At 42.1% G+C, this 12,386-nt stretch overlaps 2 protein-coding genes across 2 annotated transcripts; one reads left to right on the top strand and one right to left on the bottom strand.

The window, feature by feature from the left end:
• The first annotated feature begins 744 nt into the window (after positions 1-744).
• cnot11 (CCR4-NOT transcription complex, subunit 11) lies at positions 745-3,709 on the top strand. The gene is made up of 7 exons (XM_074695152.1): positions 745-1,470; positions 1,699-1,863; positions 1,973-2,125; positions 2,244-2,446; positions 2,554-2,756; positions 2,901-2,997; positions 3,130-3,709. The coding sequence occupies exons 1-7, from the start codon at positions 1,152-1,154 to the stop codon at positions 3,325-3,327; spliced, it is 1,338 nt and encodes a 445-aa protein (XP_074551253.1). The 5' UTR covers positions 745-1,151; the 3' UTR covers positions 3,328-3,709.
• Positions 3,694-11,796, bottom strand: lcp1 (lymphocyte cytosolic protein 1 (L-plastin)). Its single transcript, XM_074695151.1, has 16 exons — positions 11,670-11,796; positions 9,116-9,197; positions 8,666-8,814; positions 8,440-8,563; positions 8,194-8,326; positions 7,246-7,327; positions 6,993-7,158; positions 6,748-6,890; positions 6,556-6,651; positions 6,253-6,448; positions 6,004-6,082; positions 5,780-5,894; positions 4,863-4,996; positions 4,654-4,774; positions 4,394-4,518; positions 3,694-4,272 (listed from the first exon to the last, which is right to left on the bottom strand). The coding sequence occupies exons 2-16, from the start codon at positions 9,180-9,182 to the stop codon at positions 4,140-4,142; spliced, it is 1,863 nt and encodes a 620-aa protein (XP_074551252.1). The 5' UTR covers positions 9,183-9,197; positions 11,670-11,796; the 3' UTR covers positions 3,694-4,139.
• Positions 11,797-12,386: the final 590 nt, after the last annotated feature.

Consider the following 12,386-nt stretch of genomic DNA (forward strand, 5'->3'; position numbering starts at 1 on the left):
GTTTGTTTATTTGAACAGGTTAATAAAGACATCAAAACAAGACAAAAAAAAAACCAGAACAGAGATAAATAAGATGCTCGATGTGTTTAAGCAGAAATAAATAAAAAAAAACAAGAAACAAAAACAATTAAAGAAACAACTCTAGTAACTTAGATCTTTATACCTTGTTCGAAAGGGTGTAGGATGAAGTCGGAAACTTTTCTAGTCCTACACCTTTGTCTTTGCATATTTATAATCTAATTCTAAATATAATCTAATCTGTTACAGCATGTGTAGAAACCCAAAACAGAAGAAAACAAAGTGCATCACAATAAAACAAAAAGAAGACAAACACAATTTTATTTTTTCTTTATATTATATCATATTATATTATATTATATTATATTATATTATATTACATTATTGTATTATATTGTATTATATTGTATTATATTATATTATATTATATTATATCATATTATATTATATTATATTTTATTATATTTTATTATATTATATTATATTATATTACATTATTGTATTATATTATTATATTATATTATATTATATTATATTATATTATATTATATTATATTATATTATATTATATCATATTGTATCATATAATATTATATTATATTATATTATATTAGTCAGTTTTATCTTTTAAAGGTGATACTGTCATAGTATTTAACGTGAAGCTTAAAAAACAGTGAATATCAAAGTTGGAGAGAATAAACTACATAACCCATAATGCACCTCGGCAGCGGGGTCAAATCACAATTTAAACAGCTAACCCCGGATCTGTTCTCCAAACTCACAGACCGGATAACTCTTCAACAGACTTTCTTTCGTTTTGTTAATCGTTTAAATTATTATCCTGTCAGACTGTTTTCGGTTACCGGATCGTCACTGTGGATTTAATCTGTGGATATTTTTCTTTATGACATGATTTCGCTGGTTTTTGTCCGTCAGCGCTGCTAGGCTAAGCTAACTAGCTGCTAACAGAGCTCGTGTGATGACATTCTGACTGCAGCTAGTTCTTTCTCTCCTACAAATATGAATTAAACCTGCGTCGTTACCACAGGGATGATAACTAAGATGTGTTAAGTGAATAAATATATAGTTGTAACTCATCACCAAAGAGTTAAACACACCAAGCTGAGGACACCATGACGCTCGCTCCGAAGGAACTATCCAACCTGCTGAGCATCATCTCGGAGGAGGCATGCACCAACACCTTTGAGAGCCTCTCCACACACTTCCATCATTACTTTGGTAAAGCGGAACACTTCAGGGTGGGCTCGGTGTTGGTCATGCTCCTGCAGCAGCCGGACCTGCTGCCGAGCTCCTCGCAGAGACTCACCGCCCTCTACCTGCTCTGGGAGATGTACCGCACGGAGCCGCTGGCTGCTAACCCGTTCGCAGCTGTGTTTGCTCACCTGCTGAACCCCTCACCTGCCGGGGAGGAGCAGGAGAAGGTGCTCTCAGGTACGTCTGAAAAGAAGGCACAATATCTGCTGAAATGCAGAGACAACTAAATTCACTGCAGTCTTACCTGGCAGCCTTAGTAACTCCTCCCTGATGAAGGATGTGTCAAAAAATGTCAGGTATCATAGTCAGAACTTGCTTGTGCTCGACCATTGTGTGACTAACCTTTTTGGATCTGTAGTCTGTCTCAAAGCTCCATCACTAAGTATCCTGATCTGCTCCTTCCAGGTTTCCTGCCTCCCATCACTCAGCCTGAGAAGTTTTTCCTGTCCCAACTGATGTTAGCTCCACCCAGAGATCTGTTCAAGAAGACTCCCACACAGGTGTCCTGCATGGATGTGGGCAACATGCCGCAGTCTATAGACATCAGTGGGCTGCAGCTTGCCTTGGCAGGTACATACACCATACATCGCTTAATGCTAGACCTTAACAGCATCATACTTTATGCTTCAATGCTGACAGCCCTGATGATATAAAAGTTTTCTTCGTGTGTGTTGTGCAGAGCGACAATCTGAGCTGCCCACTCAAAGTAAAGCGAGCTTCCCCAGCATCCTGAACGATCCTGATCCAGATTCATCAAACTCTGGGTTTGACAGCTCAGTGGCCAATCAGATCACAGAGACTCTGGTCACAGGGCCCCGCCCACCACTGGAGAGTAAGTGTGTTTCTTCTACTAAAATGGTGTGCAAGGTTACATAGTTTGAAGACCCTCAACTACCAGAGCGCCATGAAATATACACATTCTGAGAATTAATATCACTATTCTGTTTCAGGTCACTTCCGTCCAGAGTTCATCCGGCCGCCGCCTCCTCTTCATGTGTGTGAGGATGAGCTGGCGTGGCTGAACCCTACAGAACCGGATCACAGCGTGCAGTGGGACCGCTCCATGTGTGTGAAGAACAGCACTGGTGTGGAAATCAAACGGATCATGTCCAAGGCCTTCAAGAGCCCGCTGTCTGCCCAGCAACAGTCACAGGTGAGAGCACAGAGGGGTTTCATGTTTCAGCTCTGATGTTAAAGATTTTTAAAACAGTTAAACTCATTTACCCTCTGTGTGACTTCTGTGTGTCTTTCTGTCTGCAGCTGCTGGCTGAGCTGGAGAAGGACCCAAAGCTGGTGTATCACATCGGTCTGTCTCCAGCAAAGCTCCCGGACCTGGTGGAGAACAACCCGCTGGTTGCCATCGAGATGCTGCTGAAGCTGATGCAGAGCAGTCAGATCACTGAGTATTTCTCTGTGCTCGTCAACATGGACATGTCTCTGCACTCCATGGAGGTCGTCAACAGGTGTGAGGACGTTTCATCACTCTTGTTTTGTTATTCTGATGGATATTTTACAGCAAAGAGTCTTTTATTATTTTATTGCAGCTGTTGTTGGATGCAGAAAAGTGTAACCAACACTCCTCCTCTGATGACTTTTCTCTTTGTCAGGTTGACCACAGCTGTTGACCTTCCTCCAGAGTTCATCCACCTCTACATCTCCAACTGCATCTCCACCTGTGAGCAGATCAAAGACAAATACATGCAGGTACATCGATACACTTCTATAAAAAAGAAAACAGACACAGTTAAACAGCTCAGCCTTCAGAGGACGCTGTAAATTCACTAAGTCTGGAGTTATCTGTTGCAGTCTCTGACTTGAATAATCTCTTTGTCCCAGAACCGTCTGGTGCGTCTGGTCTGCGTCTTCCTCCAGTCTCTAATCAGGAACAAGATAATCAACGTTCAGGACCTCTTCATCGAGGTTCAGGCCTTCTGCATCGAGTTCAGCCGGATCCGTGAAGCTGCCGGACTCTTTCGCCTCCTAAAGACCCTGGATACGGGAGAAAACCCTGCCGAAGCCAAACCTGCCAAATAATCCTCCCCATACACGAACACTGCACTGAGAGGGAGTTTTTCTCAACACACAGGGACGTGGTGTGACTCAGACGTGGAGTCTCTGATGATCCCAGCAGGAGAAGAAACTGGTGATAGCACTGGCAATATGTAGAGATGGTTTCCTCAGACCTTGAACTCAGATCTTGTCTAAGTCTGCAGCCCCGATCTCTGTTTGTCTCTTTTTCCAGAAGAAGAAACCAGGACTAACTCAGCTCAGCACTCGATTTTTCACCTCTGACCTCTTTTGAAATTAAATGGTTTTCTGTGACTAAACAGGTGTTTCTGGTGTTTCTCCTTCATATGAAATAATTACAGTACAAAAACAAGACCAAACAACACATTTCTAATACAAAAATCTCTTTATTTGTTGCTGGTATTTTTTGTGTTCTGGATTGTGATCATGAACTGGAAAAAACAGGCGGGACATGGAGGAATGTTACTGAGCTAGAGAGAAATAAAAACTAGCAGCACAGCAGAAAAAAACCCAACGAATCTCTTCTTCTTCTTTAGTACTGCTCCATGTGCTTAATATATACGTATCCTCCTTTAAATGTTTGAAAATGAAACTCCAGAGGGTTTATGTAACAGAAAGATCCTTAACAGGCTGCACAGGACGAGTATAAAGTATGTTTTGACATCACTGAATGTAAAAAGTGTCAACAATCTGTACCGTTAAACCTTCAACACCCAGCACATTTCAGATTATCAGAGCGTGAGATTATTTTCTCTGAATGTTCAGTTTAAAGTCACTAAATCAGCCGAGCCTCCAGGTGATGGAGCAGGTTTTGGTCTTTACACTCTCTTCATGCCGCGCGCCATCAGGCAGGCGAACACCGTCATCACCATCTTTGGTTTGACCTCCACCAGGTCCTCGGGCAGAGCGTACACTCGAGCGCCGATCTTCCTCGCCATGGAGATAGCATACCTGGAGACACAGAGGAGAAAACAGTGAGGGGAAAAATCTGGATCTTACTTAATCAGAAAATCTTAGAAAGTAAATGAGAAAACTTCACTGTGAAAACAAATGAATTAAAAATGAGTCGTACTTTGCGTTGTTGAGTTTCTCCTCCTCCGTCAGGTCTTCAGTCTTCAGCAGATCGTATTTGATCGATCCAGGCTGGATCGCATCGATCAGGTCTAGAACTGGCATGCTGCTGCTGATGGACCCATCCTGTACACACACACACACACACACATGGTCGTTATTTCCTTGATTCATAACTTGACGCTGCGCTGAGAATCTTCAGGTTCATATTTAAAGTCAAACAATGGATCAAGCACTCAGATAAATGGAGGTATGTGAGACCTTGAAGCTGGAGATGGTGGGTTTCCCGGCCTCTCTCAGCGTGTCGTTCACCCAGCCCACAATGGTGTCGTCTGTCACTTTCTGTCCGTCCCCGAGGTCCTCCAGGATGTTCAGGGTGTACCTGAAGGACACACGTCAGACCCTCATCATGATCATGATCTGGGATTTTATGGATGATGAAATGTAAAGCAGCAGTTTAGCGTTGTTACCTCCTCATGAGCTGCCACAGGAGAGCCAGGGTGAGGGTTCGATTCCCAGCATTCAGGTCCTGACCTGCGATTCCAACCAGGGAGAACTTGGCCTCTTTCTTCCCGAGCTCCACGGCGTAGTTACAGTTCTCCAACTGGGAAAAAGATTTGATACTTCAGCTATGAGCTGTTTCCTCACCAGGGTTTACAGTGATACTCTGGGATAGAACAAGTTGGGTCCTATCACAAGGTTTAAGGCAGAAATTACCCCTACAGCAGTGTTTTTGTGCAGCAGAAGCCCAGAGCGCCCGCACCAAACACCCCCTCCCTGCTCCTCTGCTGGTTTCCTCTGCACTCAGACGGGGCCATATTTTACTTGACCAAAAACACAAATAAACAGACTCCCACCAAAAAAATCTGATATCGGTCTGCATTCACGCTTTATTTAGAAAATTTTCAGCGCGTTACTTTCACACAAAAACACCGCTAAATAAGGCTCTAGTTCTCATCGTGTCGTAAAACGGCGCTACCTCCGCTGCAGAGCCACAGATGGCTACGAGGCGCTCGCCGCTTAGTGTATCAGTCCTCGCGCGCAGATATAAACAAACGCAGGTAGTCTGCCAGGACGAAGAGACAGGATGAGATAAAATAAAAAAAATAAAGCGTGAATGCAGACCGATATCAGATTTTTTTGGTGGGAGTCCGTTTATTTGTGTTTTTGGTCAAGTAAAATATGGCCCTGTCTGAGTGCAGAGGAAACCGGCAGAGGAGCAGGGAGGGGGTGTTTGGTGTGAGCGCTCTGGGCTTCTTCTGCACAAAAACACTGCTGTACGGGTAATTTCTGCCCTAAACCTTGTGATAGGACCCAACTTGTTCCATCCTGGAGTATCATTTTAAGTCTTTCTTTTCATCATGTGACCTGAGATCAGCTGTTGTACCTTCTTCATGTTGCTGCCCAGTTTAGGATATGGTGGTTTGTTCACTCTGTCCCAGTCTACGGGAACTTTAATCTTCTCATACAGCTGGAAGATGACCATAGCGTCATCAATGTCTCTGAAACACACAAACACATTAAAAAAAAACAGTAAAAAACAGAGAAAGTTCAGGTGTTTATTCCTAGCTAACAGTGCAGAGAGGTGGGTGCGGCAGTGCATTTTCTTACGCGTAAAGGTGATTGACTCGAGGGTTGACTCCCAGAGAGTTCATCCAGTTCCTGAACGTTCTCTCTTCTCTGGTTTCACCTGCAGAAAAACACCTTATTACAAACCCTGAAGAACTCAGAGCTAATATGTTCAAACTTCCCACTTAGGAATTGTGTGAATGTGGATTTTGGCGCCCCCTGTGGTGTCTGGCCCATAATCCCCTTTGGTTGTCTTTTAGGAGCTCTCTAATAGGACTCCTCCTCTCCCACCTTCGATGGAGCTCCAGTCGATGTCCTGGTTCTCAGGTTTCTTCAGAGCCGGGTATTTGTTGAACAAATTTGCGACGAAGGCCAGGTTCAGTTTGGGGTTTCCTCTGACGACGTCTGTGGGCATGACGAACTGTCTGCAGCCGAGCCGGTCCGCCTGATCCAGCATGCACTCAGCTCGCTTCAGGTCCTCTTTCTCCTGCAGGGACGCAGACAGACGAGGACGTCAACAACGCGATCATTTATTACACCACAGACTCTAAAGGAAGAGTTCAGCATCATCCGAGTCTCCACAGAACGTCTCACCCTGATTCCTGACATGTCGATGGCGATGGGAGGGATCCCGTCCTCGTCTCCTTTGGGTGCCACTTGGTTCAGGAGGTTGTAGTACGCCTTGGAGTCCTGAAACACACAAAGAGAGAAAAATTAGTGAATCCGCTGCAGTTAGAAGATATTAAACACGTTAATGTGTGTGTGAAAGAGTGTGTGTGTGTTGACCTTGATGTCAGAGCTGAAGTTGTTGATCTTCCCACAGCCGGCTTCTTCCAGGTGATAGTTTGCCCACCTGAGCAGCAGCTCTTCAGGAGACAGCTTCATCAGATCCTCCAGACTCTCTCCGTCACGCAGCAGAGCGATCAGAGCTACACACACACACACACACACACACACACACACATAAAACATGATTGTTCTGCACACAACTGATGCAAGTGGAAACACAAACACACTCATATCCCACCCACCTTCGTTCTTGCTGAGCTCGATGTCTGCGAACAGCCCGATCTTGATGACCTGCCACATCAGACCCAGGACCAGGTGCTGCCTGCCCTCCTTCAGGTCCTCAGCGCCGATGTTCACCACGTGGCAGCCGATGGCTGACGCCGAGTTCAGAGCCAGGTTCAAGTTCTCCTGTTAGGGTGAGGAGAACGATATTAAGGTCTCAGCAACAGGAAGATGTCACATGATCAGAGCGCAGAGAAGGACGGGGTTTCTCACCTGGATGGTGAAAGGTGTGAGCTTCTTCTTGTTGATGGTTCTCTCATCGATGGTGTCGGGAACAGACAGGTTGATCATCTTACTGACAGGGCAGAACATATGAAGAGGTAAACATTTACAGAATGAGGCTCATCCTGGAGTAAAGAACAGGTCTTTACTGAATCCATTTGTCTGTTTTCATTGTGTTAGAACAGGGGTCTGCAACCTTTACTCTCATAGAAGCCATTTTTCCTCAGATCATCATCATCATCATTCAGGAGCCACAAAATCTACTTTATCTTTACAATAAAACAAAAAAAGTGGATAAAATTGAAAACATTGTAAAAATGTAGTCAACAATTAACAAAATTAGTAGTTTTTTTAATAAAATTGTACACGTGATGTATAAGTTTTTTATTATTACTAAATTTACAATATTTTTCAAAAAATTGTAATATATATTAAATAAATTAAAAATATTTTCCAAAAAAATAAATAAAAAACATGTGCAAAAATTGGCAAAAAAGTTAGATAATTGTAACTTAAGAAAAGTTGGAAAAATCAAAAATTTGCTAAATTCTCTAAAAAGATTGAATTTAAATAATTTTCTAAAACTTTTATAAAACATTAAAAAAAAACATTTTTGGAAATATTTTTTGTAAGATTTAGTTCCACAAAATGTTAACTCATTATTTTATTTGGTGTTAGTGGTTTCAATCATCATCAATACCCTCTTTAAGAAAAATATAATTTATTTCATTGAAAGAATATTTTTTAAAGCTACAAGGAGCCACTGCAAAGGAGCCAAAGAGCCGCATGAGGCTCCAGAGCCACAGGTTGAAGACCCTTGTGTTAGAAGTATGAATGTTCAGTGACTGTGTGATGTTTCTGTGAGCTTAAAGGAGACAGCAACCAACATTTCCAGCTGATATCAAATCCGCAACAACTCGAAGTCATTTTGAAACGTACCAGAGAACAATCCCGTCTCCCATAGCGGTGAACAGGTCGTTGCTGGATGGATCCATGGGCAGGACATGTTGACAGTCTGGATCTTTCTCCAGAGCTTTATTGACCCAGTTGACAAAGGCCACTTTCTCCTCCTCTGCAAGCGGATAAAAAACATCAGACCTCACAGACCAGTTCTCTTTAGAGAAACTGATCTCCAGCTCTACTACGTCCTGATGATGATGATGATGATGATAAAATGTATCACACCTGAGTACGAGTGCTGAGTTCCTGACTGCTCTGAAGTTCCTGCCACATTACAGATCCCTTCTTTTTTGTTGATCGCCTTCCTGAACGTCTTTGCAACCTCCGTGCTCTTCAGCCCGTGGAAGATCTGCAAGTCGAGCACAGAAAGAGAGATTCCCATCATGCTTTTTATTGGCTCAAAGTTAATCAGGTCTGAAGAGGGTGGGGTTGGATGCAGCTTCAAACTCACTTCAATGAACTCGTCGAAGGTGAGCTGGTTGCTGGTCTGAGTCAGCTCCTGGACGATCTCTCTGATCCTGTAGCCCGGCAGTGGCAGGTTAGCGGCTCTGAACAGGTCTGTGAGCTCAGCTTTACTGATGAAGCCGTTTTTATCCACATCTAGAAGAGGGGGAAGGGTCAAAGGTCAAACGAAGTGGACAGTAAACAAAACTGTAAAAGCCTTTTTAGCTCAGGAGGAAAGTCTGTAATGGACACACTTAAGTGGTAAGTCCTGCAGTTCCTATATCGTCCAGTAGGGGCTGTCTCTTGCAATGAGCCATGGACCATAGAGTCCCATGCTAAAAACTCAAAGGTTTTTATTCACAGACTGTCTCTAATTACCCTCCTGTATCACTTCCTTTGCTGCTGCTTCCTGATTCAAACACAAGAGGAACTAACAAACCTACACGGTGTCTCTTACCGATCTTGTCGAAAGCTTCTCTGAGCTCTTCCACCTCCTCTGCAGAGATCGGTGTGCTGGCGGCCATGTTGGAATCCGAAATCTGTCAGAAACAAAAAACACAGTCTTTTAATTATGTTAAAATCCTGTGAGGACCGAGCAGCGCAGCAGACGAGTCGGGCAGAGCAGAAAAAGGAACTTGATGATGACTCCTGACTCGATTCTGTGATGCAAACTGCTCACAGTTCTCACTTCTGCCAGCCTCTGACTTCCTGCTTGCTGATGTCCTTCCTGCCTCTCTGAGGGCTGTTTTTCTGACTCCAACAGCTGTGTGGAAGAAGATCTGATCATCTGCAGCTATCACTGATGATCTGCTGCTTTATCTTTGGCACATAACGTCCAATCATTATAGGATTCAAGCTGTTTTTTAAGGTATTATTTATTCCACACATTCTCCTTTATGGGTCAGTTTTGGTGCCTTAATTACCCATGATGCAACTCTACAAACCACAGTTTGATGGAAAATAAGGAATGCTACCTGCTAGCTTGTTGCTAAGTCTTAAAACTTGTTCTTTTATTAATAGTTAAAGGAAAAGTTTGTTGTGTTGGCGGCTAATTCCCTTTCTCATAGTTTCATGTAAAACACTCTGTAGCAGCCAGTTAGCTTAGCTTTGTGCAAAGATTTAAAACAGGGTGATGATCTAATCAGATTCTGTTTTTTTTTTTATTTCATCATAAATAGAGCTACAGCTCTGATGTTGTCACTGATAACTTCTCATTTCCTCAACCTGAAATGTTCGACAATCTGATCTGTGTCCTTAAAAAGAAAAATCTGCAGATGAGGAAGAGTGAAATAATTCTGAGTCTGATCACATGACCCGTGTATTTTAGTCTGATGATTCACTCAATGTGTGATTCCTTTTTTGGAAGAGTTAATGTCAAAGAAGATGGCTGACTTATTATTTTAAGATGAGTGAATCATCCTGTGTTGACACCTTTCTTTCTCCTCCGGAAAATGCTCAGTGAGATTGAGATCAGACTGAAGTTAAAGTTCTGACACCGACTAATAATGTCAACTTTTTCCGCTGACTCAGATTCTGTCACTTTACATCTGTTCATTGCCTTGATGTGTCAAATTCTTCATTCTGGTCACTCATAACCCGATTAAACTTCAACAGAAAAACCGAGGCCAGGCACAACCTGGTCACACAAAAGTAAATCCACAGGAAGTAGTCCATCACATTCCCTCTCTGCCTGTTGACGCTGTGGTAAAAACATTACTGCCCATCTCAGGCTGGTGTTAAGAGTTGTGAAATAGTAACAGTTAGTGACACAGATGTGAGAGCAGCCTGAAGAACTACTGGACCACAACCATCTCTGACAGAGAAAAGTGGAGCAACATCCTGTCCTGCAATCCAGGCACCACTTCAGTGCATCCAGTATTCATAAAAAGGTCCACTTTAAGTAAAATCAAAACTGTTTGATAAACTCAAAGTTTCCTGGGTAAGTTGTCAGAACATTTACAAAGTGCGATTCAGTGAACGCACACTCGTCTAGTTTTTCTGAATTTGATCTGTTTTTCAGCGTCATTTCTCCTTCCTTTGCCAAAATATTTCACCTCATCACATTTTTTTTCTCCTAATTTCATGAAATCTGCTCCTCCTCTGACAAATAAAGTCTAACAGAAATATCAAACCCTGTGCTGGGGTTGTCTTTTTTTCTGTTGAAGTAAACCGCAAACTTCCTGTTCTGCTCGTTGCAGTGGTTTATCTCCTTCCTCTTGCTGCAGGTCTCGCTCTGCCTCAAAATGCTTTGTGCTTCAAGTCTCAAATGATTTTTATCCAACATTACAACATTAAAGATTTCACTCTCAAGGTTTAAGGTTTAAGTTTTTCAGCATTTAAGTCTGTTTCATGCATATTTCCCTGCATAAAGTAGGAAGGTTAAGAATCAAAACGAGGCCTGAAGTGAAATGTGGTTGGGGTTTGGGTCACAAAAATGTGCAGAAACATAAAAATACAGACACATTACCTTTGGTAAACTTATCTTTCCTTATATACCTACGTCTTTCACAATAAAGGTTTAGAATTCCTGTTCTGCATGAAACTAGGAGAGGTTGAGCAAAACCTGATCTGCAGAGGAGTCATGTTGGGGTTTGGATCAGGAAAATGTTGGAAACTCAACTTAAAAATATGAGGTTTCAAACATTTCATGTCCTGTTCTCGTAGATTTTTCTTTTCTGCAGCAAATCAGTCACGTGATATAATGTTTTAAAGTTCCCTTTTTCTTTTTCTTCTTTTTTGCTTTTGTTTTTCTTTGTTTTTAATTACTCTTTTAACAAAACTGGGTCTGCATAAAAGACAGATAGGGCTGTGGATCAAGAAAATGTGCAGAAATATGTGCAAGAACACAAGATTACAAAAACTCCCCATGCTCGACCCTCCTATGCAGTTTCTCTTTCACAAAACAGTCGAAAAGTAAGAAATATGAAATCCTCTGAGCTTTCTCTGATGGCACAGTGCTGCCGTCATGGACTAACCCATGTGGATCAGACTCCTGATAAACGTAAAGTTACCTGAGAGGTGAGTCAGGGTGCTGGGGGTCTCTGGGTGTGGAGGAGTCCTCAGTGGGTTTGTCAGGCTGCAGCTCTGTGGCGACACGAGGAGCAGGGCGACACACAGGCTGTTCAAATGCAAAGAAGAAGGAAGTGACATATCACGCTTCAGAAACAGGAATGAAGTATTTTGTCTTTATATGGTGATGCACACCAACACAAGTCAACATAAAACCTTTGAGCGAAGTTTCAGCATCGCAGGGCGCGCGTTGTGACTAAAAAGTCAATGTTACAGGAGTGAGGACTTTATTTTGAAATCCTGTCACATTGTAATTGATTAATTTACTGATACGGTGAAGATTTCTTTATTAAGATTAAGTTCTGTTTTTCTGTGAGGCCTTCTGAAGACGTTTAAAACAGACATTTAAAGAGAGAGAGAAATAAAGTGAGTGTGTACACCAAGAAAAACAGAAAGCCAATCAAAGGAGTGTATCAAATGAGTGTATCAAAAAAAGTGTACTTAGGTATAATAACACTTCTAACAAATAACTAATAGCAAAGACATAACACTAATAACCAAACTTCCTGTTCATGGACCAAGTTTAGTTATTCAATTTATTAGGTCTTTCTTATCCAAGTAGCAGAAAAAATTAAAATATTCATAGCAGATAAAAAAATTTAGGGTCTCAGGTTGTTAAATAATGAATTATATAAATTCAGCAAAACCGTTCATATTTG

The sequence above is a fragment of the Halichoeres trimaculatus genome, unplaced genomic scaffold, assembly GCF_033239565.1.
Source record: "Halichoeres trimaculatus isolate MK-OKI-2021-1 unplaced genomic scaffold, fHalTri1.1 fHalTri1_scaffold_19, whole genome shotgun sequence".
NCBI classification, from domain to species: Eukaryota; Metazoa; Chordata; class Actinopteri; order Labriformes; family Labridae; genus Halichoeres; species Halichoeres trimaculatus.